This window comes from Sinohyriopsis cumingii, chromosome 19 (genome assembly GCF_028554795.1).
Source record: "Sinohyriopsis cumingii isolate HCF-2022 chromosome 19, ASM2855479v2, whole genome shotgun sequence".
In the NCBI taxonomy this organism is placed as follows: domain Eukaryota; kingdom Metazoa; phylum Mollusca; class Bivalvia; order Unionida; family Unionidae; genus Sinohyriopsis; species Sinohyriopsis cumingii.
Window position 1 is genome coordinate 43301624 of NC_142979.1, and position 26415 is coordinate 43328038.

General features: G+C 36.4%; 1 protein-coding gene across 1 annotated transcript in view; it reads right to left on the minus strand.

Annotated features, from left to right (window-relative positions):
• LOC149775584 (uncharacterized) overlaps nucleotides 1-26415 on the minus strand; it is a 52607-nt gene that overhangs the window by 13375 nt on the left and 12817 nt on the right. The window contains exons 3-5 of the mRNA XM_089943027.1: nucleotides 15772-15840; nucleotides 10128-10259; nucleotides 6692-6899 (exon numbers count right to left, since the gene is read on the minus strand). Of these exons, the coding sequence (XP_089799153.1) occupies nucleotides 6692-6899; nucleotides 10128-10259; nucleotides 15772-15840 (409 nt within the window). The remainder of the gene's footprint in view (nucleotides 1-6691; nucleotides 6900-10127; nucleotides 10260-15771; nucleotides 15841-26415) is intronic.

Genomic DNA, 26415 nt, shown 5'->3' on the forward strand with positions numbered 1-26415 from the left:
CAGCACTACTGTTTCGTGTTTGTATGTAATGCATTCTTCTATTACATAACTGGCCACAGTTTCTTTCATCACATATCATTTTCATCTTATAGTCAATGTCAAGGTAAGTATTGTTTTTAACTGTGCAAATATAATGTGAATTTTTACTAGTTAAAGCAAGTTTTGACAAAAAACGAATATTTATTTATATTTTTTTGTTATATTTTAATCATCTCTGTATGTATCAGGGATTCACAGATTTTCAGACTCGAATATAGCACTGAACAGTTTCTTAGCAATAGGCTTTTCAAAGATTGTTTTGATGCATGTTACAGATTTTAATGTATTAAGTTGTTAATTGGTAATGATATAATCAGTGAGATTTCTCTGACAGGTATGTTAGAAAATAGAAGGCACTTATCTCTAATGATTAACCACCAAAAGGATTTTGTTCCAAGTGTGATCAATGTACTGAAGACAAAATACACATAGGCAGTGTTTATGATCTGTTGTTTATCTTACAATTGCATGAGACTAATACATACTCACTACTTTGAAAAAGAATTATATTGGTATAATAGTACCTGCAACTTAGTCTCTATAGAACCATCTGTATAAAATGTCATATTGTCTGATAGGAGGCACTGATTTCATTTACCTTGAAAAATGAGAATATTTGTCAAGGATATTATTGAACTGGCAAAGATCAAATATTTTTCAGGGTAGGCTGGGGAGATAAGCAAGGTGGTGATATGGAGAGATATACAAAGTGGTGATGTGGGATGCTGAATATTGCAGTATCAGCAAGATTATTATTTACTGTTTCAAGAGTTTTGGTCATCTCTCACAGTTTATGCAGCAACATCTTTAGTTTTCAAGACAGTCATTATGTTTATGAGCCGAGTAAAGTGATTCACAGTTATGTGGGCATTATACACATATATATATGGTAAACAGAAATGTTTGGAATGGAATCAGAATGGGTCTCTGAAAATACATTGTTTGGAAGGATACATGTACATATAACAGATATATCAATTCACTGATATTTTTGTTCTTAAAGGGCAAAACAAATCCTATGATAAAAAGCATATATAAAGCACTTTAGGATCAGTTTTTTTATAAACAACTTGTTGGTATAATGTTAAATTCATCTTAATAAAAAAAATATGTTCCTGGGGTAGTCAAAATATGAGTTTGCTACTTACAGATTCATAGCACTGTGTCACTTATAGGAACATATTGCTGCTGTGGCAAAAAAAGAACCATAGCACTGATGTGACACTTACAGGCTCATAGCACTGATGTGACACAGGCTTACAGGTTCATAGTGCTGATGTGATGTAGGCTCACTGATGTGACACTTACAGGCTTATATCACTCATGTGGCATTTAACAGCTCACAGGCTCATAGCACTGATGTGACATGGGCTTATAGGTTCATAGCACTGATGTGACACTTACAGACTCAGCACTGATGTGATGCAGGCTTACAGGCTCAAAGCACTGAAGTGACATAGGCTCAAAGCACTGATGTGACACTTACAGGCTTATAGCACTGATGTGGAACTTAGCTCACATGCTCATAGCACTGATGTGACACTTACATGCTCTTAGCAATGATGTGACACTGACAGGCACACAGGCTCATAACACTGATGTGACAGGCTTACAGGCTCATAGCATTGATATGATACAGGCTTACATACTCATAGCAATGATGTGGCACTTACAGGCTCATAGCACTGATGTGGCACAGGCTTATAGGCTCACAGCACTGATATGACACAGGCTTACAGATTCATAGCACTGATAGGCTTACAGCACTGATGTGGCACATACATGCTCATGGCACTGATGTGGCACTTATAGGCACATAGCACTGATGTGCCACTAACAGATTCATAGCATGATGTGGCACCATCTTGTTGTGAACATGTACTTTTGTCAAGTGTTATATACTCTACTTGATGTATTGGCTGACACAAATGTTACCATCAAATACCATATTTTCCTGCATATATCCCGCAGGTTATACCAGATTTTACAAACCCCGGGGGGGGGGGGGGGGGGGGGGGGGGGGGTTGTTATATAAGGGTGCGGGCTATATCACAAATTTTTTACACGTAATAATATTTCAATATATTTCCCTGGCGACGAATTCACCAAAATCATCCATCTTCTTCTCCCAATTCTCGGGTAGACGTTGGCCAACGGTCGTTCGTGTTCTGACTGACAATTGGTTCCTCTTCATAATTTATATACCCAATGCACTCCTCCTTTAAAATCATCAATGTGCTTCTCTGCCGCCATGAGTTTGGCCTTCAGTTTGATGGCAACTGTCGAGACTGGTCGGTTGTTTTCCCACTGGGCCACGATCCACTGCTTCAGGTCAGCTTCAAGGTGAGGCCATTTTGCTTTAGGTCCGTGACGAGCACTTTTTCGTGGATTCATCTTCTCCAACGTTCCTTTTTCTTTTCTCCAACCTCGGATTACACTCTCATCAATATCAAATTTTCTGCCTGTGGCTCTATTGCCATGCACTTCAGCATACGCAATTGCAGTTAGCTTGAAGTCGGCTGTGTAAGACTTTCGTTTCGGCATTTTTTAAATTAAACAGAAAGAAATTATTTAAACTCGAATCTACAATTAAAAAGAATACAAGATTATTTAGAAATGTCCGCGTTTATGTAGCCTGTAGTTGAGGCACAGCTCCTATTGACAGCCTACGCGCACAAGCACTGTGTACCGAGCCTGAATACCGGTAGTTAATTGACGTCATGTGAGCTACATTCGAAATTGGCAATTGTGGCATTCAGCCTCAGGACCTCACACCACTGCATATCTGGCTCACAAGTACCTGGCTTCAAAATTCAAATCTGCCGGCTGCCAGCCGGAATATAGTGGAGGCAGGGTGACTAACTTGAACTGATGCAGAGGGATGAATATGGACCAGGGCCGACTGACTTGATAGCGTAAATACAAAGTTGCATGTTGGGCGGGTGAGTGAAAATGTAGTAGTTGTAGTATCGTTCATCATCCACGTGTGAGCATTGACGAATTCGGTCCTTCTAAAAACAGTAATGGTAGACAATGTGAACATACACAAAAAAGTTCATCAATCTATGGTTGCGGGTTGTACAAAGGTGCGGGTTATGCCAGCGATTTTTTACACAAAACCCCAAAACCCGCGGGCTATATGAGGGTGCGGATTATCTGCGTCTGCGGGATATATGCGGGAAAATACGGTACTCTCTACAATGATATAAAGTATAAGTGGACCTAATTACATGACTATACATGCAGTGAGATTAACAGATGTTATTACACATCATTTCACTGTCAGAATGAGAAATGTTGAAGCCCACCTTAATAAAGTTTGTGATCAGCAACATTTCTTTGAAGTCAGAATCTTATTTGTTATATATATAATGCAAAGCGTGATTATTTCATTTGTTGGAATAGTGTTCAGGTGTGATTCATTTTTTTAAGAATACTGTGATTCAGGAAGCAATACACTATCAGCAAAGCCCAGCAAAAATAAATTTCAAAACTCCAGGTTGATGGAGATTGACACTGTCAAGTCCAGCAGCATGGGAGATCATTTAATCCTTTGTACACATCTCAAACATCATACTGACAGGAAGTATACAAGTCAGTTGAATTAGGAGCACCACCTCTATGTAGCATATTCAACATGATGAATTAAACATTCAGATTATAAAGTTCGCTTTATTATTATTTGTTATCTTTATCTTTTTAAAATACAAGCTATTAATTGATCCTTGCTTTTCAGGATATTTTATCCATGAAATAGATGGATTGAAAGACAATAATAAGCTCACACTAGTGTTTGCACAGGTGATTTGTGTTAATCAAGTGTAACCACCCGTAATGGACAGAGGCATTTATTACTGCTTTATTACCTACAAGGTCCCCTGGAAAGTTGAAAACAGGTTCTCCCCCTTCCCCCACTGAAAACAAAAGTTTAAGTAAATTATGTTTCTCCATGAATACTTATCTAATCACATAATGCTAGGAATATTGGCCTGCTACCTTGTGAATCCAGCCCTACTAAAAGAAGAAAATTGTCTTTTCCAGTCTAATTCCAATAAACAAAGGGCAATAACTCCTAATCATTACCTCCCCTTGGCAGTGACAGGTGTCATTAGTTCTTAGCTGCGAGAGATACTAATGAAGATACTTGCATGGTGGGGTGGTTGGGAGGGATTTTATGTTGTGTTATTAGGTAAGTATTCCTCTCCGAAGAATATGTTCCCAAACACATTATGTTAGGAGAATAAGTAATAGGAGGAGGGGATGCTACACATCCGACCTCTACCTAGGGTATCCTTCTAGCTGGATTCTCCATGTGAATGATGACCCGACCCATTCTCCTAATTACGTAAGCAGCACAGCCTGGAGTCACTTGATCTGTGACCCTTACCTTCTCTTAAGAAGACGAAGATTGAAATCTTCGTATCTATAAAATTTCAATGGCGAATCTAGCGAAGCTAACAGGCTGTGTTGAATGATTCAGAAGGTTCAAGTGGCCATCTGTGCTGCTGCTACAAGACTTACTGGAGTCAAGGTTTGTCTCTGATGTACCAAATCTCTGAGATCAAGTCTCAAGAAGGTTGACTCTGCATGCCAACCAACAGTTTCTATTATATCTCAGATCAAAATGTTGCATCTGAATACGAGGCTCACAGAGATGGCTCAAAGCTTCTTAGCAGTAATCTACATAAGGCAAGTCTGATCTAGTGAGATTTCAGAGTACAACAAATGTAGAACCCACTTCAGCTATTATATCCTGTGTTCCGGCTCACACCTGAAGGAAGAGGTATTTGTGCATGCCATGACTTGTCTCTGTGCATTTCAAGTGGTGCTTGAGAGCATGAACAGGATCTTGCATGGTTGCTGTTCTTGATCTATCTTTGAAAAAGAGTGAGTAAGTGATGGATCTTTGGTTATCAACAGATGGTAACCTATTTTAGGCTACAAAGCCTGGTTGTGTCACAAGAACCACTGAACCCTCCTATCTGAACTGAAGAGAGTTTGGGTTGACATAAAAGGCATGCAGCTCTCTTACCCTGCATGCGGAAGCTAAAGCTATCAGGAAACATAACCTGTATGACAGTGTCTTTAGCGAAGTGTGGGCTAGAGATCCAGATGGATTCAAATAGAGCCATGTTAAAACCCAGGATTGGTTCCATTTGGAAACAGAGTGAGGGGTTGTTGTCAATTGAGACCAAAAAGGTCTAAAAAGAACTAATAGGTCTATATCATGCCCAAAATCATGACTGCCATGATGCCAGAATGTGTCCAATATCACTGTGCAGTAGCCTTTGAGAGAGACTGGGCCAACTGTTTCTTCTCTGAGAACGAGAGAAAAAGGTAAGCCAGTTGAGTGACAGAGGCACGCAGAGAGACGATGTTGTTGATATGGCACCAGTCCCTGAAAACACTTTGTGCCCTTGAGATTCTCTCAACAATTAAAGGTTTGAATTGTTGTCTCACAAGGCTGTCATGATAACAGCCAAGACTTTAGAAGAAGAGGATCATGCAGGCAGTGAAGGAACACCTATGAGTGGTTGCTGGAGAAGATTCGGGTTGACTGGAATTTTCCTGGGCAGAGCTTTGAGCCCACTTGGCCATCTTTTTGATGCAGACATTGTGAGCACAATGGTACCACTTTTCAAGCCCCCTTGATCAAATAGTCATAATCACAGCTGAGATTCAATTATTCCTGCATCAATGGTGCAACCAAGGTTGGCTGACCATTGGAATCCCACTGAAGAAGTCACAGGCAGAAATAATGGTAAGTACTGATGCCAGTGCACATGGTTGGGGCACCTACCTGTTGCTGACCTTAACTACCGTCAGCGACACTTGGGAGCCAGGAGAACGACCTCTACACATCAGCATCCATGAAGGCTGTCGTCAATGCCTTTCTCTTGTGAAAAGATCAACTCTGAGGCAAAAACAGTCCTTATTAGGTCTGACAACTCTGTGGTGGTGACTTATCTCCTCAGACAATGAGGCACCAAATCACCAGACCAGATGGCACTCATCTTTAAAGGTGAGCACTTTAGACCACTCAGACACTCAAGGCATCTCAGTATGTATATGGCATGATATTTAATGATGCTAAGTCCACCAATTATACCTTCTTTGTAATTGTATTAAAGGGTTTGAAATAAGCAGAAAATTAATTTTTTGTTTAGATCTGAATTTCCAATTATTTTCTTTAAGCTTAAATGAAAAAAATGCTTATTCTCAATTTGATTACCTTGCTTTTTTGGTCATGCAAACTGACCCCCTTGGGACCTCAAAACACATTCTATGAGTCTCAAACAACCCTCAACATTGTCTGGGAATATGGCAGGTATGGACTTACCATGACCATGGTTTCTGGACTCTGGAACTGAGATTCTTTATCACCCAAAATATAATCCATCCAAGTTTGGTTAAGGAACTTACACCAGAACAAAAGTTATTCTGAAAACCATTTTGATTTGCGCCATGATGACCTTGACCTTTGAGCCCATAACTTAATAGGTCTCTTTCATATTCAAAATGCAAGCACTCCACAAACTTTAGTTTGCTATGGGATAATAAGATAACATTGATGTTAAAAGTTGTTTGATTGTTGTCTGAACTGTATAGTACACTATAATACAGGTTATCACTAAATATACATGTAATTCACCTTCCATTTCTGCTTCTCTTCTTTCTTGTTCCTCTAGTTCCTGCATCTCCTGCATCTTTTTCTTGTAGGCTGTGGTAACAAATACATCCTTGTCTTGAAATTCTTCTCCCTCTTTCTCTCTCTCCTTCTGCACCTTCTTCTCCTGTCTCCGTTCCTCCTCACGCTTATGCTTTTCAGCTGCCTTTAGTAGACCCTCAATGTAGCGGGGCTAGAGAAAGAACAGCATTGCCAATCAAAAACAGTGCCGAAAAAAAATCAGCCATTTATCTGCCTCAGGGTTCATACTGGACTCTAAATGATAAATTCAAAGACTTTTTCCACACTTTCAAAGATCACAAACAAAGATTTCCAAGACCTATTTTCGCTAACATTTTGTATACGTTATGTTATATGAGAAAACAAAGAATGCAAAATACTACAATATTGTTTAATGATGAAATTCAAACAATAATTAATTTCCTAAAATTGCTTTATAATGATCTGGAAGATAGGTTAACATTCATTGTTATTTAGAAATATGTAACTTATGCATCAGATTTAATACAAAATAAATTGTTCTCTTAACAGGCATCAACATGCTTTAATGCATTATTATAGTTGCTGTTTTTTCTCTTCAATCATCTAATGACATTAGGCAATTTTATTTGTGATTATAATAATAATAATAATAATAATAATAATAATAATAATAATCATGACTTTGTATAGCACCTAATCTTTAGAAGCTCTAAGCAATTTACACTAGATAACACCTCAACATATATATAATGATATGATTTTGAAAACAAACACCATGAAATTAGAAAACGAAAAACATGCTGAAAATAGCTATGAACTGATTTCCTTTGATGAAGGGTGCAGCCGGCTCGTTTTGATGAAGAGTGCATGTGTTATTAAAGTCGCTTCCAACTTTGGTTGGCCAAACAAATGCTTGTTTGTTATTGTGGTGGCAATGAAACTGAATGGGTCATCAAAAGAAAGAAACCAGGAAAACTCTATACTACAGTCTGACTATACATCCCCATTTCTTTGTGTCCCCTACCGATTTCAATAACAAAAACGTTTAATGTGATAAAAAGTGCACAGAACTAAGTCAACTGAATCATTGATTTATAATTTATAACCTGAATGTGACCAGAATGGCAGTAATACTGGAATCCCTTGCACCTTTCATGCTTAACAAACTTTCCATACTAACATGGCACCTTATTGTGTACACTATGAGCTACTTTATTTCCATCTTAATGTTGTACTTCACATCTATGTGCAGTTTTATAACACTATTTACATTACACAGATGTGTATTCTTTTAACTGTCCTCCAAACTGCTACTGGCTCTTTTCAGTTTTGCCAAAAAGATCCTTTTCCAACATTTTTTTTCATGGCAAAGGTCAGATCCCTGTTTATAACACCACATGGCTCCATTCTCAGCTCTCTAAATTTTATGGATTTTTTTATATCTTTAAAACATGAAGGACATATTTTTAAAACTTGAAAATGATGAATTGAATTAAATTTGATTACACATAGCCTTCAGGGTGGGCTTAAAATCAATTTCCAACATTTTAAAGTCAAGGCACACAAGAAAGGTTTATAGACAACAACTATTATAGTTCGCAAAAATAAACCAACCAAAAAACACAGTACACCATGAAGAAAACACAATCAAGCGAAATGAAACATTCCAAATAATGGCATGAAACTGATCATATATGAATTACCATAAAATATGACAGGAAAGGACTGAAAACACTCTAGTTGTATGCCAGAAACTGATACCTTACAAATTACCAGCTAAGACTTGAGAGGACTCTCATATGGCTTCAACTTCCGCCAAATTTTATTTCATTTATTTTTTTACAAAAAATCATGATTTTTGTGTATTGCGGTATGATTCATGAACAGGCTCAGCAACTCTGGACATTCACAGCAAATTCGGGATAATGGGCATCTCAGGGAAATTTTTCATTTAGAACAATGGGATGGACATTTGTGTAAGGTTTCAATGTGAACCTTACAACAAAGAGGGTTTTTGACTGGAGATTTGTGGTGTCTCTGATTCCTCCAGTCACTCAGTAAATATCCTACATACTCAAAATTATTAAAAAAATTTTAAGTGTCCCAAACAGAAATTTTCACTGGTTTCTTTTCACACCTTGTTCCCAATATAGTATATTTACAGTAAAGACTCCATGCGATAATGTAACTTTGAAATGGCTTACCCTCCGTATGACACTTCAATTGCTAACTCAACAGACAATAACCTAAAATTAATCACTGAATTATACTTTCTGTGATCAGCAAAATTTCATAGATGAGTAAAGGCATTAATGGATTATGTCTGGAAGTAGTGAAGGGCTCAAGCAGCATAAAACAACATTATGGGGATTCCTTCAGTAGGGTTGGTTTGCCTTTCATGCTTTAATGTTTATCAAGCTGGATTATACTATTTGTGATCAGAAGTAATTCCGGAAAGATTAAAAATGTTAATGGATTATGGTTACCTTTGTCAGTACAAAAGAGCTCAAGCAGCATGAAACAAATGGGTCTGGCTAAGGTATTTAAAGTTTGTCAAGATATCATATCATGCATCATCTCCCAATGCTAAAAAGGCCAAACTCTAGACAACTAGGAATATAATTATGGGTGGAAATAGTAATTCCTGTGGTTGGTTCAAAGTTCAAAGGGGCATGAATATGCCTTCGGCCATTCATGTAAAGTTGACTTTTACTAAGAACTTCTCAAACTTGACCTAGATAGCACCAATCTACATCAGCTCTGGCAGGCAATCTGTAACCTACATCATTCTACCCCTAGACAGGAAACAATTTAAACTTCTTGGTCGACTTAGTACAGCTGCACTAACAGTGCCATATTCCAATGCAGACACTGAAAGGATATTTCAGTTCTGAGGAGAATTCGGGCTAATTGACAGAGCATGAATTCAGAAACAATACATCATCAGCTTAAAATTGAGATCAACTGTTACAATGATAAGGACTGCCATAAAAAATACCCAGGAAATCATCTGCTAAGAAAGGCAGAAAATAAGGTCAGTATGAAATGAGCAATTCGCTGTGAAATGTCTGATGAGATGATACATGTGTATTTTAATGCTGAAAAAGAAAATTTGTTTAATATTTATCATTTTTGTCTATTAGCATATTACATGCTGGACTGACGAAAATTTGATTTGAAGTGAAAACTCCTGATGAAATTTGCAAATCTCCTGAACTGTTTTAAGCTTATCTATGTGTTCTGTCACATGCATGAGGTTGTTTGGAAGAAGTAGCAATAACAGCCTTGTGCTAATGGGCTGGCAAACCCTATCATAACCATCACCAGCGGAGCTTAAAAATATGTGTAACTATTGTAAGCTACTGTATATCTGTGGCAATATACAGGCCATTGTATATGCTAAAGCCAAATTAAATACCTTGTTCTCTGATCTTGATGTGCTCACTCTGTTGTCATTTTTTGCCTTTTCCTCCTGTATTTTATCGTAGACACCGTCATAGTCATATACTGTTGGATCATCTCCCAGAGCTTTGTCTATTTCCAATTGGGTCTAGAAGAAACATGTGAAAGTTCTTGATGAAAATCATGACAATATGGTAGCTGCTGCGTCAAATTCACCCTTTGATGGGTTGACATGTCCAACAAAATATTTTTTACAATTCCTTCCACCTTTTTTTTATATAGAAATGATAAAAAATATGGTTTATGAAAGTTGCTTTATCAAATGAGGTTATCAGCCCTGCATGGATCAAGAGATCAATATACAGCTTGCTTTCGGTATAACACCATAGTTCAGGTCCATAACTGCTCTGTGTGTGTGTGTGTGTGTGTGTCTGTGACTGTGATTTGGATACTTAATATAGTTTTAAAAAAAATCAGTCATATCACTAGGATGTCTGCAGTGGGGCAGTTTAAAGTGATGTCTAGCATTGGGGCATCATGCCATTGACGTAGAATAATGTCTCACCCAGTCACATTATTCTGACACCAGGCTGACCAGTCCTAACACTAACTTCTTAATGCCAAGTGCCAAGCGAGGCAGCTGTAAGTACCATTTTTATAAGTCTTTGGTATGACTCGGCCGGGGTTCTAACATGTGACCTCTTACATCCAAGACAGACGCTCTAACCACTATGCCACCCATGTGGTCAACTGCCGAGTGCATTGCGTATCAAACTGTGGTATATTAAGAAAAGCATTATGTACTGAACTATGGAATTGTCTTAACTGGATATGTGCTCAACTGCGGTATAGCAGGAATGACCGAAATATGTCAAATAATATTTTTATTGAAATAAAACTATAATATTAAGCTTCATGTTTGTCTTCCATCCACATTGTCATACATTTAACAGACCAATAAAATAAAATGGTTTCATTTTGGACCTGGAATCCACAGCAGCATCACGCTACATTCAGAAAGCACATGACTATGAAGCATATTATAACAAGGTACAGCTGATCATTGATGAATATGACTTTTTGCCAGTTATGATAGCTCTGAAATATTTGTATTAAATCTGATTTCTGCTTGAACACCGTCACTTAAATCAGGTTACAAAACAAATCTTTATGAAACCTAGACAAAAAATTCAATAAATTGGACAGAAAATTTACAAATGGATTTCTCATTAGCTCATTCAATCAAATGTCGACTCTGTCAACTCTTTAGATGACAATTCACTGAACTTTCATCATCCAGGCCCAATAAAACATTAGCCAAATAAACAAATTGTTTATCATCATAAAATAAGAATGATTCTTTAGACAGCTGAATATACACATGAAGTCAGTCTTCCAATATACACATGAAGTCAGTCTTCCAATATACACATCAAGTCAGTCATCCAATATACACATCAAGTCAGTCTTCCAATATACGCATCAAGTCAGTCTTCCAATAAGTGATGATAACTGATCTTGGAGTGCAGAGAACTGTAAGAGTGAATATCTGATATGCGATACTATATACACGGTAGTGTTGTTTACTTTATGTATGAACAACTGAGGTAGTAATACACACTGTAGTGACAAATACTAAAAATGTGAATAACTCACATGTTATACTATACAATGTAGTATGGAGTATTTTAAGTGTGAACAAACATATACTATACAATACACTGCAGTGTAGAATTCTGTAAGTGTGAATAACTGATCACTGTACTAAACACTATCACAGATATAGGCAACTTCCTCCAGGGCATGGGCTGGAGAAGTGATTTTTAAAGTCGCACCATATGATGTACATTAATAGTCACGGGCATGTATTTTGCCCACAATGCACTCTAGTGTAGACATCATTTGCTGACTTCCATGGCATGCAGGGGTATGCAATGGGCCTAAACTGGTGTAGAGCACTGTAAATGTGAATGCATCATACACAACAGTGTAGAGCACTATGAGTGCAAACAAATAATGCTGTACTGTACCCTATACACTGCAATGTAAAGCACTAAAGAGTCTGAATAAATGGTGTAATATACCATACTCTCTGAATAAATGATACAATAACTCTGCATAATGAGGTCACAATGTTCTAGGTACAAGTCTGTAGGAAAACAGGCTCACAGACAGCCTGCTCAAAATTTGTTTTACATCCTTGGGTTTAATCGCAAGTTACCACTTACAGACATGAATTTGGTCTTCAATAAAAAAAAATTGAAAAAGGTTAAGGAGGGGTTTGTGGGTCCTTCCCCCACGGGGCATCAAGGGGCAGTACCCCTGACCTGGGGGTTAAGGGGGCCGAAGTCCAACAGGCAAAAATGCATTTTACACTCATAAAAAACTGCTCCTGGTGCAACTTATGATCATAAAAAAAAATAAAATGATTTGAAATACTAAACTTACCAAAATTTTCAACTTGACTTCAATAATTTCACAATATTTATAGTCACATGAATTTGTTCTCCATACTATTAATGCTGAAGTTATTTCATGTCCATGTCAGTGTTCACATCATACAGTGCAACCCCGCTATAACGCAAAATTGGACATAACGCGGTTGTGGCGTGGCTCCTGAAATTATGTATATTTATTCGCACATGAAAAAATATTTTTTGTTCAAAGTACATGAAATAGTGAATAAAAAATTTAGTATCATTATGGGGAAGATATCGTGTATGAATTCGAATTCAATATGATCATGGTGTGGTTCCTTAAATTTTAAATACATAAATGTGTATATTTCTCGTACCGGGAAAAATTACATTTTTTTAAGTACGAGAAATATAGTGTGTAAAATGTTTATTATCATTTCAGGGAAGAGTCTGCATATGAATTTTAATATAATATGATCGTGGCGTAGCATCTAAAATTGAACAATATCACCAGGTTCTTTAAGTGTTATGCCAAAATAATTTTTTTTATTTTTTATAAAAGTGATGCGTGACCATTGCAGGCCAACTGCACTTAGTTCTTGGGTTTTACATGTGTATGGGGTTTACTTATGAACCCGGTATTGATTTCCTATTTTTTTTAATAAAATTATTTTACCGTTATGGTAACACAATTCGTTCTCTGCACTTTGCGCAAAAAGAAAATATTATCAGTTTGGGGAAGAGATTGTGTATGAATTCAAGTATAATATGATATACAATACAATCGTGGCGTTTTTCCTGAAATTTTTAATACATGTATGTGTATTTTTCTCGTACCTGGAAAAATACTTTTTAAAAGTACGAGAAATAGTGTGTCAAACGTTTATTATCATTTTAGGGAAGAGTTCGAGTATGAATTCGAATATAATATGATCGTGGCTTGGCTTCTGAAATTTAACAATTTCACCAGATTCTTGAAGTGTTATGCCAAAATAAACATTATCGGAAATGTTACTTATTACTGATCCATGAGTAAAGCCAGTAAGTTGTCTTAGTGATTGTCTTCAATTAATTCTGTATACCATCGTTGCTCAAACAATAGCCGACATGTGTTTCTTTAACTGCATACACAAAAAAGTAGCAGACAATGCGGTTGTTGATAAAAGATTCTCATAATTTAATAAACATCAAAAAACAAAAGCTGCCGACATGTTTTCTGGGCTTGGCGATGTTATTAGACGCAATCAGTTGACCAGCTTTATTAGCTGGAAATTGAAAGGTACGAAATTGTACATGCATTCATCTTTACATTTTGTTTTAAAAGTGACTCGTGACCATTGCAGGTCTACTGCACTTAGTTCTCGGGTTTTACATGGGTATGGTGTTTGTTTATGAACTCGTTATTAATATCCTATTTTTTATAAAAATATACCGTTCTGGAAAAGCAAGTTCACAAACGCAAATCGTTCATTGCACTTTGTGCCATGATTAGTATAGTAGTTTTCACACGTTTCTTTTGATATTCACAAAATCTGAAGTAAAAGTTATATGCATGCTGAAAGCATGTGTTGATTGGTAATTATTCTTGTTGTAGTTGTTCAACTGAATAGGTGTACAAGCGTACAATTTGCAATGGATAAGTGTACATGGAAACGCATATGAGAACATTTTAGCAGTACGGAATTTGTATAGAAACTGTTCATAGACCCTGGAACGCAATGAACTGTACATGTGCTTCGTCTTTCTTAATCTAATTCTGCTGTTAATTTTTCCCATTGAATTCAGACACATAATGATGTGTGACAAAATTATTGAATAGTTTAAATATGTTTGGAATTTTTGTGATGGAATTACATATTTTATTGACTAATTTCAAGCCACGACAGTACAATATGAGCCGGCAAGTAAACGGTGTTGATACTCTGTTCATGCTATATATTAGACGTTGAATTCAGATACAATGATCAGAGAAAAAAATATTGAATATTGTAAATCTGTGTGTAATTTTTCAATGGAATTACATGCATTATAGATGAACTGAATGCTACGACGGTACGATAGTAAACGGTGTTGATACCCTATTCATCATATACATTAGACATGAATACACGTATATGTGCCAATGAGTTGTTCTCTCAAAAAAGTAAAATACTGTAATACCGCGCATTAGCGCGACCCAATTTTATGGACCCCAATTATTGCGTTATAGCAGGGTTCCACTGTAATTAAGTCAATAATTTGTCAATTTTTGCAACAAATATTTTATACTTCTCTCTTTTCATAACAAATCTGTTAAATAAACACCCAAGTACATCAACTATATACAAATAATCCCATACTTTCACTTATCTTTTTCTCTAATGGACACAACCTGTTGATATGCCAGTCTAGTTCTTTTTGCGGCTTTGGCAAAGATTTCTTTAGCCTTCCTTTTTGTCACCACTGACCTTTTTGGCTCAATGTGCAATTGTTTCTTTTCCTTCTCATTGAGAGCCTTTTTCCTTTCAAGCAGGTATTGGTGACATGCAGTGCACATATTCTGACAGTGGGCTACATCTGCTCTCTTATCCAAGAAATCTTTCTTTTTATAGTAATCAACTGCACTGTTTCCAGATGCATTCTGAGCTTCAATTTTTTCAAATGCAGCTTCTTTTGTAGGTCCTGTTTCAAACTCTTCTAACCATGATTATCGTAATTCAGATCTTTCTTGCAGAGGTCACATAAACTAAGCAACTAAATTTCTGTCAACTTTTCACTCCAGCCATTCCCATACATTTTTAAAACCTTTATCTAAACTTTTTGTGTCATGGTCTCTCTCAACAACTCAGGATGCCATGTTTTGCAAGCATGCTTCTTCTTTCCATTGCCATCATTTTCCATTATACATGTATGAAGATTCATTGGATGAATTTAAACCTTTGACCAATCATAATACTCTTTACAAGAGTCGTGTGCTAACTAATATATGGAACAAATAATTTACAAGGGTCGTTGCAGAATGGGATCGGACAGACCGTTTAAAAAAAAAACTGGATTGGAGATGATATAAAAAATGGACTATATCAAGAAAAATCTGATTCAAGTCAGGAAAAAAGTGGAATTTCGCTTTAAAATGGAGAAAAATCAGTCTGAATATAACTGAAAAAAATACCCACTGTTATGTTGGTAAGATCAATTGCTCACTGGGGTTTAAGGTTTGCAATCACAATCATTGGCCAGATGTCATAAAAGAGAAAATATTACCTGTCTTTTCACCTTGGACTTGAGGGCCTCCTTTTGAAGCGTGGCATTAACTCCTGACTGACCAGCATCCTAAAAGAGAAGGAAACTGAGTTTAATCAAACAAAAGTTCCTCGAAGGAACTGATACTCTACTGTCTGAAAGGAATTTCCAGGTATTCAATATACAGTAGTCCCCCTCTTGAACGTCCCCCTTACCAGTGGCCACCCAGTTCTTATGGCCAGAATCCCTTGGCACCAACGAGTTTGTATTCAAAAGTACCACTCAACAACGGTCACCCAACGTGACCAGCATATCAGTACAAAAACGGAAAATGTTCCCCTCATGAGTGGCCAGTTTTCTTTTCAAATGTATTCAGAACCAATAACTAATTCATATCGCGATGGAAGGTAGGTAATCAGATTACCTCTATCGTCGCTATACATGTCTCCCAATGTCAAGCTTCAATTACTGAAAGAAGTGTTGACTAAAGTACATGTAACACTGAGATTAATATTATAGCATTGTCTACAAAAGCCAACGTTTACAGGAGATGGGCTCAACAATGTTATGATAAGAGTTTTGGGGTTCACATATCTGTTGAGTTCTTCTCTTTGATGATTATAACCATACGTAATTGTCAAGATCAACAGGGTCAGCATGGCTAAAATAGATTTTGTGCATTAACACACACACACACACAGAAATTAACTTTGAACATATCAGGGTACCCGACGAAGACCAAAAAATCATGTGACAACGTATTTATCACTTCCTTTTTGAAGAAGGCATTTTGTCCACTCGACAAATGTTTCATTTGCATAATTAAATCACATACAGTTAGCAACATCTGAATAAATCATTACCAAACATTAACATGTCATCATGTAAACGGAGACATATTATTTTCGAGGAAAGTCGGCTATTCTACTCCACAACATCAGGTGAGGTGGGAAGGGGGACTTGCCAAACAATTTAATGTAGAAAAGACTCGAATAAAACAATTTTATGTTGAAAAGACTCGAGTAAACGCCGTAACTGATAAGTAGGTTATTCAGCAGCAGAGGGAAAATGGAGCAAATGAAAGAGAATTATGTATGTACCAAGATTTAAATGATGTTTTTGAATGGTTTTGCAATGTGCATGACAACAATACCCACTTGCATATCATGCTTACGCCCAGAATAAGAACTATTAATGTATATTCAGTTGAAATAAGTTTATTATTATAACAAAAAGAACCTTTTAACAATTAATGTTACTTTTAAATGAAGGTATTAAATGCTTTTAAGTGTGTAGCTTTCTTACTACATACGATAAATATACTTCTCACAAAATTTAGTCCCCCTCTCGAAATGCCACCCGTTTTATAAGCTTACTTTCCGGGGCTGAAAGGTTGTCTGCATAAGAGGGGGACCACTGTAAAACCATTTCTTTACTTAAACTGCTGAGTTTTGTTAAGACCATTTCTGATATTCCTGAGCAACAAGATTTTTAAATTAACCACTGATCACCACCATTTTCATTTCAAACTTGACACCATTTGAAGACTTTTGGTGAAAACCGCATGCTAATATGACTGTCCATGTAGGAGAATTTGTGACAAAATTTTCAACATGTTTATTGTAATAGCCATATTTGAGGTCTATTGGCACCAGTTTCGTTGAGGACCAACTAGATATCATAATTAATCTTCAGGTGTACACTCCATGTTGATATGGCATTTAATTTAGTCGATGAACTGCATCTGCTTTCTGCTATGAATGGATGGTTCTAACACAGCTCCACTCAATATTCAATGAACTTGGTGTAAAAACTGGTGTTAAATATGCTAATACCTATTGCCATAATTTATACTGTGGATTTATGACAATATTAGGTTAGTGTAAGTGAAATGTATTTCATTTATTCAAGTGAATTTGGAAATCTGTTCAAAACAAAGAATTTTAGGTTACCCAAGATGGCTACCGAAGTGGATTAATTTGAAATTGAACTACATCTACCATATCTGAACTTTAGATGATACCAACTCAAACACATTATGCAAGTTTCTTTCAAAAGTTTATGGATATGTGCTAGTTATACATAAGGATTTCATATTATACTTTCTATCACTGTTATGAACAAGCCGAAAATATCAGAATCATGGAAACATATTTAAATACAAGCCTTGTAGGTTTCTTACTCAGCACACTTAGCTCAACCTTTTCTGCATCATTCTCTGGCTTTAATATGTCTGATATACCTGAAGATCAGAGCCACACAGATAATCCCACGCAGGAAAGTCACGTACAGAGTGAAAATGAAAACAATGGTACAGATGATGATTTGAATTCATGAGGGTCAAAGAAGAAATACAGGGTCACTGTGCATATAGATCCACAAAAGTTTGAGTTTGTAGAACAGATATTGAATTCAGAACCTTGCATGACTTCATGCAGTTCAAGTGTTCAAAATGATACTGTCTACAATACACATGATAGTGTGTGTGTGTGTGATTTGGATTTTTAATGTAGCTTAACAATTTTTCAGTCATATCGCTACGATGTCTGCAGTGTGACAGTTTTATAGTGATGTCAGAACTGAGGCATCATGCCAAAGACATGTAGCGTGATGTCCCACCCAGTCACATTATCCTGACACCAGGCCGACCAGTCCTAACACTAACCTCTTAATGCTGAGTGCTAAGCAAGGTAGCTGTTAATACCATTTTTGTATGTTTTTGGCATGACTTGGCCAGGAATCGAACCCACGACCTCCCACATCCGAGGTGGATGCTCTAACCACTAGGCCAACGGAGCAGTCATACACAAGAGAAAAACACTGTGACAGCCACATTGTATAATACAACACGTGTCCTACACATACCGGGGCTGAACTGTTTCACAAGGTTAGAGCATATTATCTGTAAATGTGGACAGGACGAAATTACCCATGCTAAAGGCAGTTATATGCTGACATCTACACCAGTAACTAGATGTAGTACCAAACATGAAACAGATCCTAAAGTCTTTGACCTAAATGACTAATTAACACCCCTACAGAGTGTCAGGCAATTACATATTCCATGACCATTACAGTGATGGCTTAAACCATAATGATTTCTCCATATGTGTACTCCAAAAAACAATTAGGAACTTGGAGGCCCAAACTGAAGAATTAAAACTACAGTTACATGCTATTAGGTCAGCACAGGGAAGAATTAATGAGCAAATAACCCCAATTCTAAACAGCAATTCAGACAGACTCCCAAATAGAAACAATGTCAGATGCTCAGACACAGACAATCCCAATACCAGCCTAAAAAAAAATGTAAAATGACCATGCAAGTAACAACTGATACCCAAAGTAATCCTGCTTTGCAAACAACAGTACCCGCCCTCTCAGTCATGTGTCACACCTGCAAAAGCAATAAGTGTTACACCCCTGGCCCTCAGCTCATACAAGTCTATTGCCTGCACCAACAACTGCATTTCTCAGTGCTCAGACAATTGTGTCATCAGCTCGATTAGCTTACACAAATGAGACACCAATTTCAGCAGTCCTTCCTCCAAGATATGTGTCTGAAATACAAACCACAGTCCAACACATGAAATCACAAGCCAGAAAAGATAGGACTCTAATAATTGGTTCCTAAATATTTAAAACTATAATACCAAGGAGACTTCTTAAAACAGATGTGCAGACTCTAAGAGGTGCAAAAATTGACAACATCATGGACAGAAAAATGAATACTCACCTAACCAAATACATCCAAATTATTATTTTAGTAGGTGGAAATGATGCCAGTGATGGAAGGTCACTATCAAATTAGAATAGATTTTGGAAGTTTACTGTATGCTACTAGGTACTGCAGCCCAAATACATGTAAAATAATGATATCCTCCTACCTCCTCATGTGGACACCAGGGTGAAAGAAATCAATGATCTGATAATTGACCTATGTGAAGACTTCAACCGACAGTACATTCCACAATACACATCTTTCTTTCTTCAGAACCAGGATGTCAACCTAAGCTTCTACCACAGAGACAAAATTCATGTAAGCAGAAAAGGAACCTCTCAACTACTGAGAAATATTAACATGTATGCCCCCTTTTCAGGCACTATAATGATAAAAACTGTCTCTACTGTGGAGAAACTGGGCATGTGACACTGGAATGCCATCATGGCAAAGAGATTAAGTGCTTCAGATGCCATAAATTTGGACACAAAGACTCTGTCAATCAATGTATTATACATACTAGAAAGCTGGCAAAGAGGAGAATGCTAGTACTTCATTTATAACAAATCTAAATGTACCTAGTGAGACTCTTGACTATTTAATGGACTCTATTGTAAATGCAAAAGTGAACAGATTTTCAGGGTCTGTATGTGACTTTGAAGATGCTAATATATATGAACATTTAAATGTGGAAATAGGATGTAAGAATGATAAAAGTAGTATGGAGACAATCTCGGTAGTACCCCACCACACGATGACATGCATCTAATTGATATGAAACTAAATACAAAATGTTTTAACATAGGTCACTTAAATGTACAAGGTATAGTGGGAAAAATGGACCAGATTAAGTTAATGTTGACTTCCAAGGAAAATAATATGCATGTTTAGGACTCACTGAAACCAAATTAAATGTTAACCACAATGATAATCTATTTCACCGTCAAGGCTACAATAATCCATTACACAGGGACAGAGAGACAGCAGGGGGAGGTCTTGTTGTATACATTAAGGAAGATGTAAATGCAGAAAGGCAACCTGACTTGGAGTTACATGAAACTAAAGAGTATCTGAGTGGAAATTTCTCAAAATAATGCAAAATCATTCCTAGTTGGTTTCATTTATAGGCCACCTTTCTCCAAAGCAATTTGGAATGATAACTTTTTTGAAACAAATGAAAAATGTTCTTGCACAGAAGAAACATATGTACTCAGTGATATAAATAAGGGCATTCTCAATACTAAAAATAAGGAACAACTGGATGGATCATGGAATTTATTGAATCATTAGGCCTAGTTCAGCTGGTAAATGAGCCCACAAGGATAACAGAAAAATCAAGCACTCTTATTGATCACATTTATACCAACCTACCAGACAATGTGGCTTGTGTTAATGTACCGAATGTTGGTCTTAGTGACCACTATCATACTTTTTTGACAAGAAATGTTAATTGCAAGAGAAATAAGAAAAATACACACAAAACAATCACTTACAGATCGTTAAATTTTTTTAAGGAAAAACAATTTCTCAATGACCTATATAAAGTTTCATGGAATATGATCCAAAATTTGGATTACATAGATGAAGCTCTGAGGGTGTGGACTGACTGATTTATTAATGTAGTCTCTAAGCATGCATCACTGAAAGTACATTGAGTAAAGAATGAAATCCAACCTAACTGGCTTACAATTGAAATCCAAGATGCTATGAAAACACGAGACCAATTCAAGGCTATGGGAAAACATGCACAGTATAAAGTATGGAGAAATAAAATAACAAATATGATTAAAAAAGCTATAAAAAAAACCTTATTATCAATCATTGCTCAAAAACAAAAAGAGCAACACAAACTCCATTTGGAAGTCTTCAACGAACTCACTGGAGGAACACACAAAGATCAGAGAAAATTCACTCACTTCTGGTAAATGACACCATAGTCACTAAAGACATTGACTATGCAAATGTTTTCAATAATTTTTTCACCAACATTACCACAAAATTAAAAGAACCAGTAAAAGAAAACAACTTTAATGAACTGAAAAAGTTCTGCAGCAGCAAAATCTCTAAGGAGGTATGTTTCTCTATTCCATCAGTATCAAAAAACTTTGTTAAAAAATGTGAACTTGATACCGACAAGCTACAGGACTTGATTAGACTGGTCCATGGCTCATTAAATGTTCTGCCCATACTATTTTAGATAGCATAAGAAATTTATGCTATCTAAATAGTATAGGCAGAAGATTTAATGAGTCATGGACCAGTCTAATCAAGTCCTGTGTTGCTCTTATGAATGATAATCAATTGCAATAATGCAACCTCATCTGTCTAAAAAATATGGAAAACTGTAAAAGTAACTCCTATTCATAAATCTGATTCTTAGGATGATGCTGATATCTACCATCCAATCTCAATACTACCATTGTCAAAATTGATTGAAAAACATGTCCACGACTCATTTGTGTCATATTTAACCAAACACTTGCTGTTACACCCTAATCAATCAGGCTTTAGGCAGAAAGATTCATGTGATACTGCCTTGATCTCCCTAACTGATAAATGGCTTCAAGCACCTGACCAAGGTAGAATAGTAGGATCTGTATTTGTAGATTTCAGGAAAGCTTCTGACATGGTGGATCATGAAATCCTTTTGAAGAAACTGAAAGTCTACCAATGTGATGAAAGCACAGTTAGATGGTTTACTTCATACTTAAGTGAGAGAACACAACATGTTTATATAAATAATATTTGGTCTGAACCTGGAACAATTAGATGTGGAGTACCACAAGGCTCAATTCTAGGTCCATTAATATTCATTTTATTTATTAATGACCTACCACTTTTACTAAGAGACTCAATATCATCTACAGATCTCTATGCAGATGACATAACATTGTCTGACATCCAAAACGCAAAACAAGAAAACAAAATTTCTTCACAGAATGCCCTAAACAAACTGGAAAACTGGTGCACATGCAATGGCATGGTGGTAAATACTGGTAAAACTAAAATAGTATTTATCTCAACACAGCAAAAAAGGACAAATCTTGATAGTGATGAACTATGTCTGATATGGAAGGATACAAATTTGCAAATGGTCTGTTATGATAGACTACTTGGTGTTCTGGCAGATAATAACCTATCATGGACTGAACATATCAAACATATCAGAAAAAAGTCAATTCAAGTTTATGGCTTTTCAGTAGAATAAGACACAGAAAACTATTTTATAACAGTCACATACAACCCTATTTAGACTACTGTAATGCAGTATGGGGTAATTCAAATGATAAAAGAGCATTTGGGCTAATATCAATCCAGAAAGAAAGCAAGGAAAATTTAGCTGGTAAGTTAAAAATATTACCTATTACAGACCGAATCCGTTTGAGAAAAGCCAAATTAATGTACAGGATATCCAACAATAGTGCTCCTGAATATTTACAATCACTATTCCAGTATAGGCTACCTGGCAATACTCCCTGTGATCTATGTCTACCAAACAGTATAAAATTCCCAAACCAAATAAGGAATTATTTTAAAAAAAGTTTCCAATACTCTGGAATAGTATTTCAGTTGAGATTAGAAATGCCCAATCTATTTCCTTCTTCCAAACCCATTATATCCAGTGGCTTCTGAGATGCAGCTAAAATAAATAAATTCCTTCGTATGAGGGTCTCAAGGTAGATTAGTTCTTAGCTAATTGTGTTACCCTCTTTAAATAAAGTCATTATTATTCTTATTATTATTATTATTAATACTGACAGTGACAAAAACTTTCTTGAAAGTAAGTACATATTATATAGATACTGATAGTGAAGAAAGCTGTCTTGAAAGTAGGCACACAGTGTATAGATACTGACAGTGATGAAAGCTGTCTTGAAAGTAAGAACATAGTATATTGATACTGACAGTGATGAAAGCTGTCCTGAAAGTAAGCACATAGTGTATAGATACTGACAGCAATGAAAGCTGTCTTGAAAGTAAGCACATAGTGTATAGATACTAACAGTGATGAAAGCTGTCTTGAAAGTAAGCACATAGTGTATAGATACTGACAGTGATGAAAGCTGCCTTGAAAGAAAGTACATAGTGTACAGATGACAGTGACGAAAGCTGTCTTAAAAGAAAGCAAATAGTGTATAGATACTGACAGTGACGAAAGATGTCTTGAAAGTAGGCACATAGTGTATAGATACTGACAGTGATGAAAGCTGTCTTGAAAGTAAGCACATAGTGTATAGATGTCTAGCTGTCTTGAAAGAAAGTAAATATAGTATATATGTCATGACAGTGACAAATGTTGTATTGCAAGAAAGCACATACAGTAGTCACTATTTCTAATTCTGTTATTGGGAACTATGAAAGTTTACCATGTAATATGTGAGGTTGTCTTTTACTCAGATTCGTTAAATGGAAAAATAAAATTAAAACAGTATAATAGGACCAATGACCAGATCTGTGTTGTGTTTGGGACCATGCTATATACTGAGGTGCTTTATTGTAAGGGATCACTACAAAACATTTTTGGTGAAGAAAGGTTGACTAAGCATGCTGATGTTGAAATGCATTTACAAGGTAGGTCTATTAACTTGTTGTGGGAAAACCATGGCAGCTGACCAGGGTGTGTCTAGGTGGGTATCGAACCAGTGACAACTGTATCACTATTCGGATATTTTGCAGCTCCTTGATTGTGAATCAGCATCAGACTTCATGGGAATGATGATACACATACATATCTGGCATTTGTTAATGGACTGCAGAAACAACTGGATTTAATCTTAGTACAGTGGTCTTGGAAACGCTTAATCAAGCGTATTTGGATCCAATTTTTATCTGGGATTCAGAAAATCACTTACACAGGAGTCCTCCATATGCAATAGCTTGAGGACGATTTCAAAGGCATGCCAGTCATGCTTCAACCACCTGCAGAGTGGGAAATTATGTTGATCAATGGATCACTGTTGATCAATGGATCATTATTGCTGTTCTGATATTTACAATGAGAAAATTCAGTGGCTGAATGGCACCCAGATGTACATGTTGTTGTAAGAGTACATCAGCAGAACATGATGCAATAGCTGGGTGGCAGGATCAAAGACTTTGACTAGCTGCTGAGTGGTGGGAAAATGTGCTGATATTTACAATAACTGAATTCAGAGGCTGAAAGACCCAGTTATGTACATGAGGTCATTATAAGAGTACATCAAATGAACAACTTTAGCTTTCATTATTGTGTTCATTTCCCCAAGTGTAGTCGAATAAGCAGTACACATGGACTCGTAATCAAGATACACTGAGCCTTCAACAAACTGCCATTGCAAATCTGGATAAGTATTTTGAGCTTAAACAGCAAACTGATGAAGATTGTAATGAGATTCAAAAGAGTAGTAAAGTTGCTAGAAATGATAGTTCACATGGAACAGTAGCCAGATGTAAGAGGGTGTGTGATGCCTAGCTTTGTACATGGAATACGACCTTTCCTCAGCCTGACATGATTAGTCTCACCTTAATGGACAAATAAGAGCTGTATGTCAGTGGCTTAAAGAAGTTAGAAAATTAAATACAATGGCTACCACTGGTTCTTCTCATCTGCAAATTTAGCCACTTCAGGTATGCCCAATATGCTTCGGGGTGGGGACTGCAACTTTTGCTGGTGGGACTCCTATTTTCCCCACAATAGGAGTCCTGTACTCCTAGTTTTAAAATCCTAGTGAGACCTCTGTAAGTACAGTTGCAAAGAGACTCTGAATGGACTACAAGGGGGCTTTTAACATGGCCAATCTAAAAAATCGGGATGAACAGACTGAATGAAACTTTAAACAGACTGAATAGCTAACACTTTACTGATACTGTACTGCAGTCCATATTAAAAAGGGACATACTAGAACTTCTAGCTACAGGTAAAAGACATAAAAAAGATTAATAATACACTGCAAAGATCTTACAATGACAATGTATAATCAAACATTATCTGAAGTTATAATTTATAAACTAGAAATGTGTTCATAGTAAAAGTGGACGTAACACACCAATATCTGAAATGACCTAAATGTAAACCTTTACCAAGGTATGACATATGGAGAGACACTGATGACACTATATGCCTCTACCACTGTCACAGTGGGTTATAAAAAGGGGCACATTTCTACCTACCTCATCACTTTCACTGCCAACTACACCACTCCCTTGATAACTCGCGAAACCACTAATAATGTGGGGTCAGGCATAGATCCCATTTTTTAAAACCAGAAATACCACAAATTGGTCCCTGTTTGTTGAACTCGAAGAAAATCGCGATCAAAATTGGTAAATGAAATGCAGATATATCACTCGTTTTATGGTCGAAAAGGTAGATAGGACCTGGAAACTTTAATCAACAGTATTAAATTATCAACTTTTAATAAGAAGTCATACATTTTGTTACATGTTCTTTCCAAACGACATTCTTAGTACACCATAATCAAAGATATGCAAGGAAATTTTGATCAATGAAAATGTCACTTACGCCTGGTGTAGGCAGTACATTAATATTAGTACATTAATATTATAATACCAATTAAATAATTTTTATTAAGCAAAATTTGTGTTTTAGTTCTATCTTTTAGTTCCTCTTAAACGTAATCATCATAAATACAATGTGTATTTAAACGTAAAATGTGTCTACCGACCGTAACAGCTACGTTGGCAAGCGTTTCTTTGAGAACCTAATTAAGTACTGACTGTGTTTTGATAACTGACTTGAGGAAGTATTTGTTGTATTGTTGCACTGAATTAAAAGCTGGCCTCCTTTGTATTATCATGTTAATTGTGTCTTTTGAATCAACTAAAGGTGGAATAAAAGAAAAAGCTACAAATCATGCAAATCCTACATGCTTAAGATCTTGTGGCCCCGGTCATATGTTGGGTGAACATATTTCATTTGATTAATCAAACACTGTTATGAATGT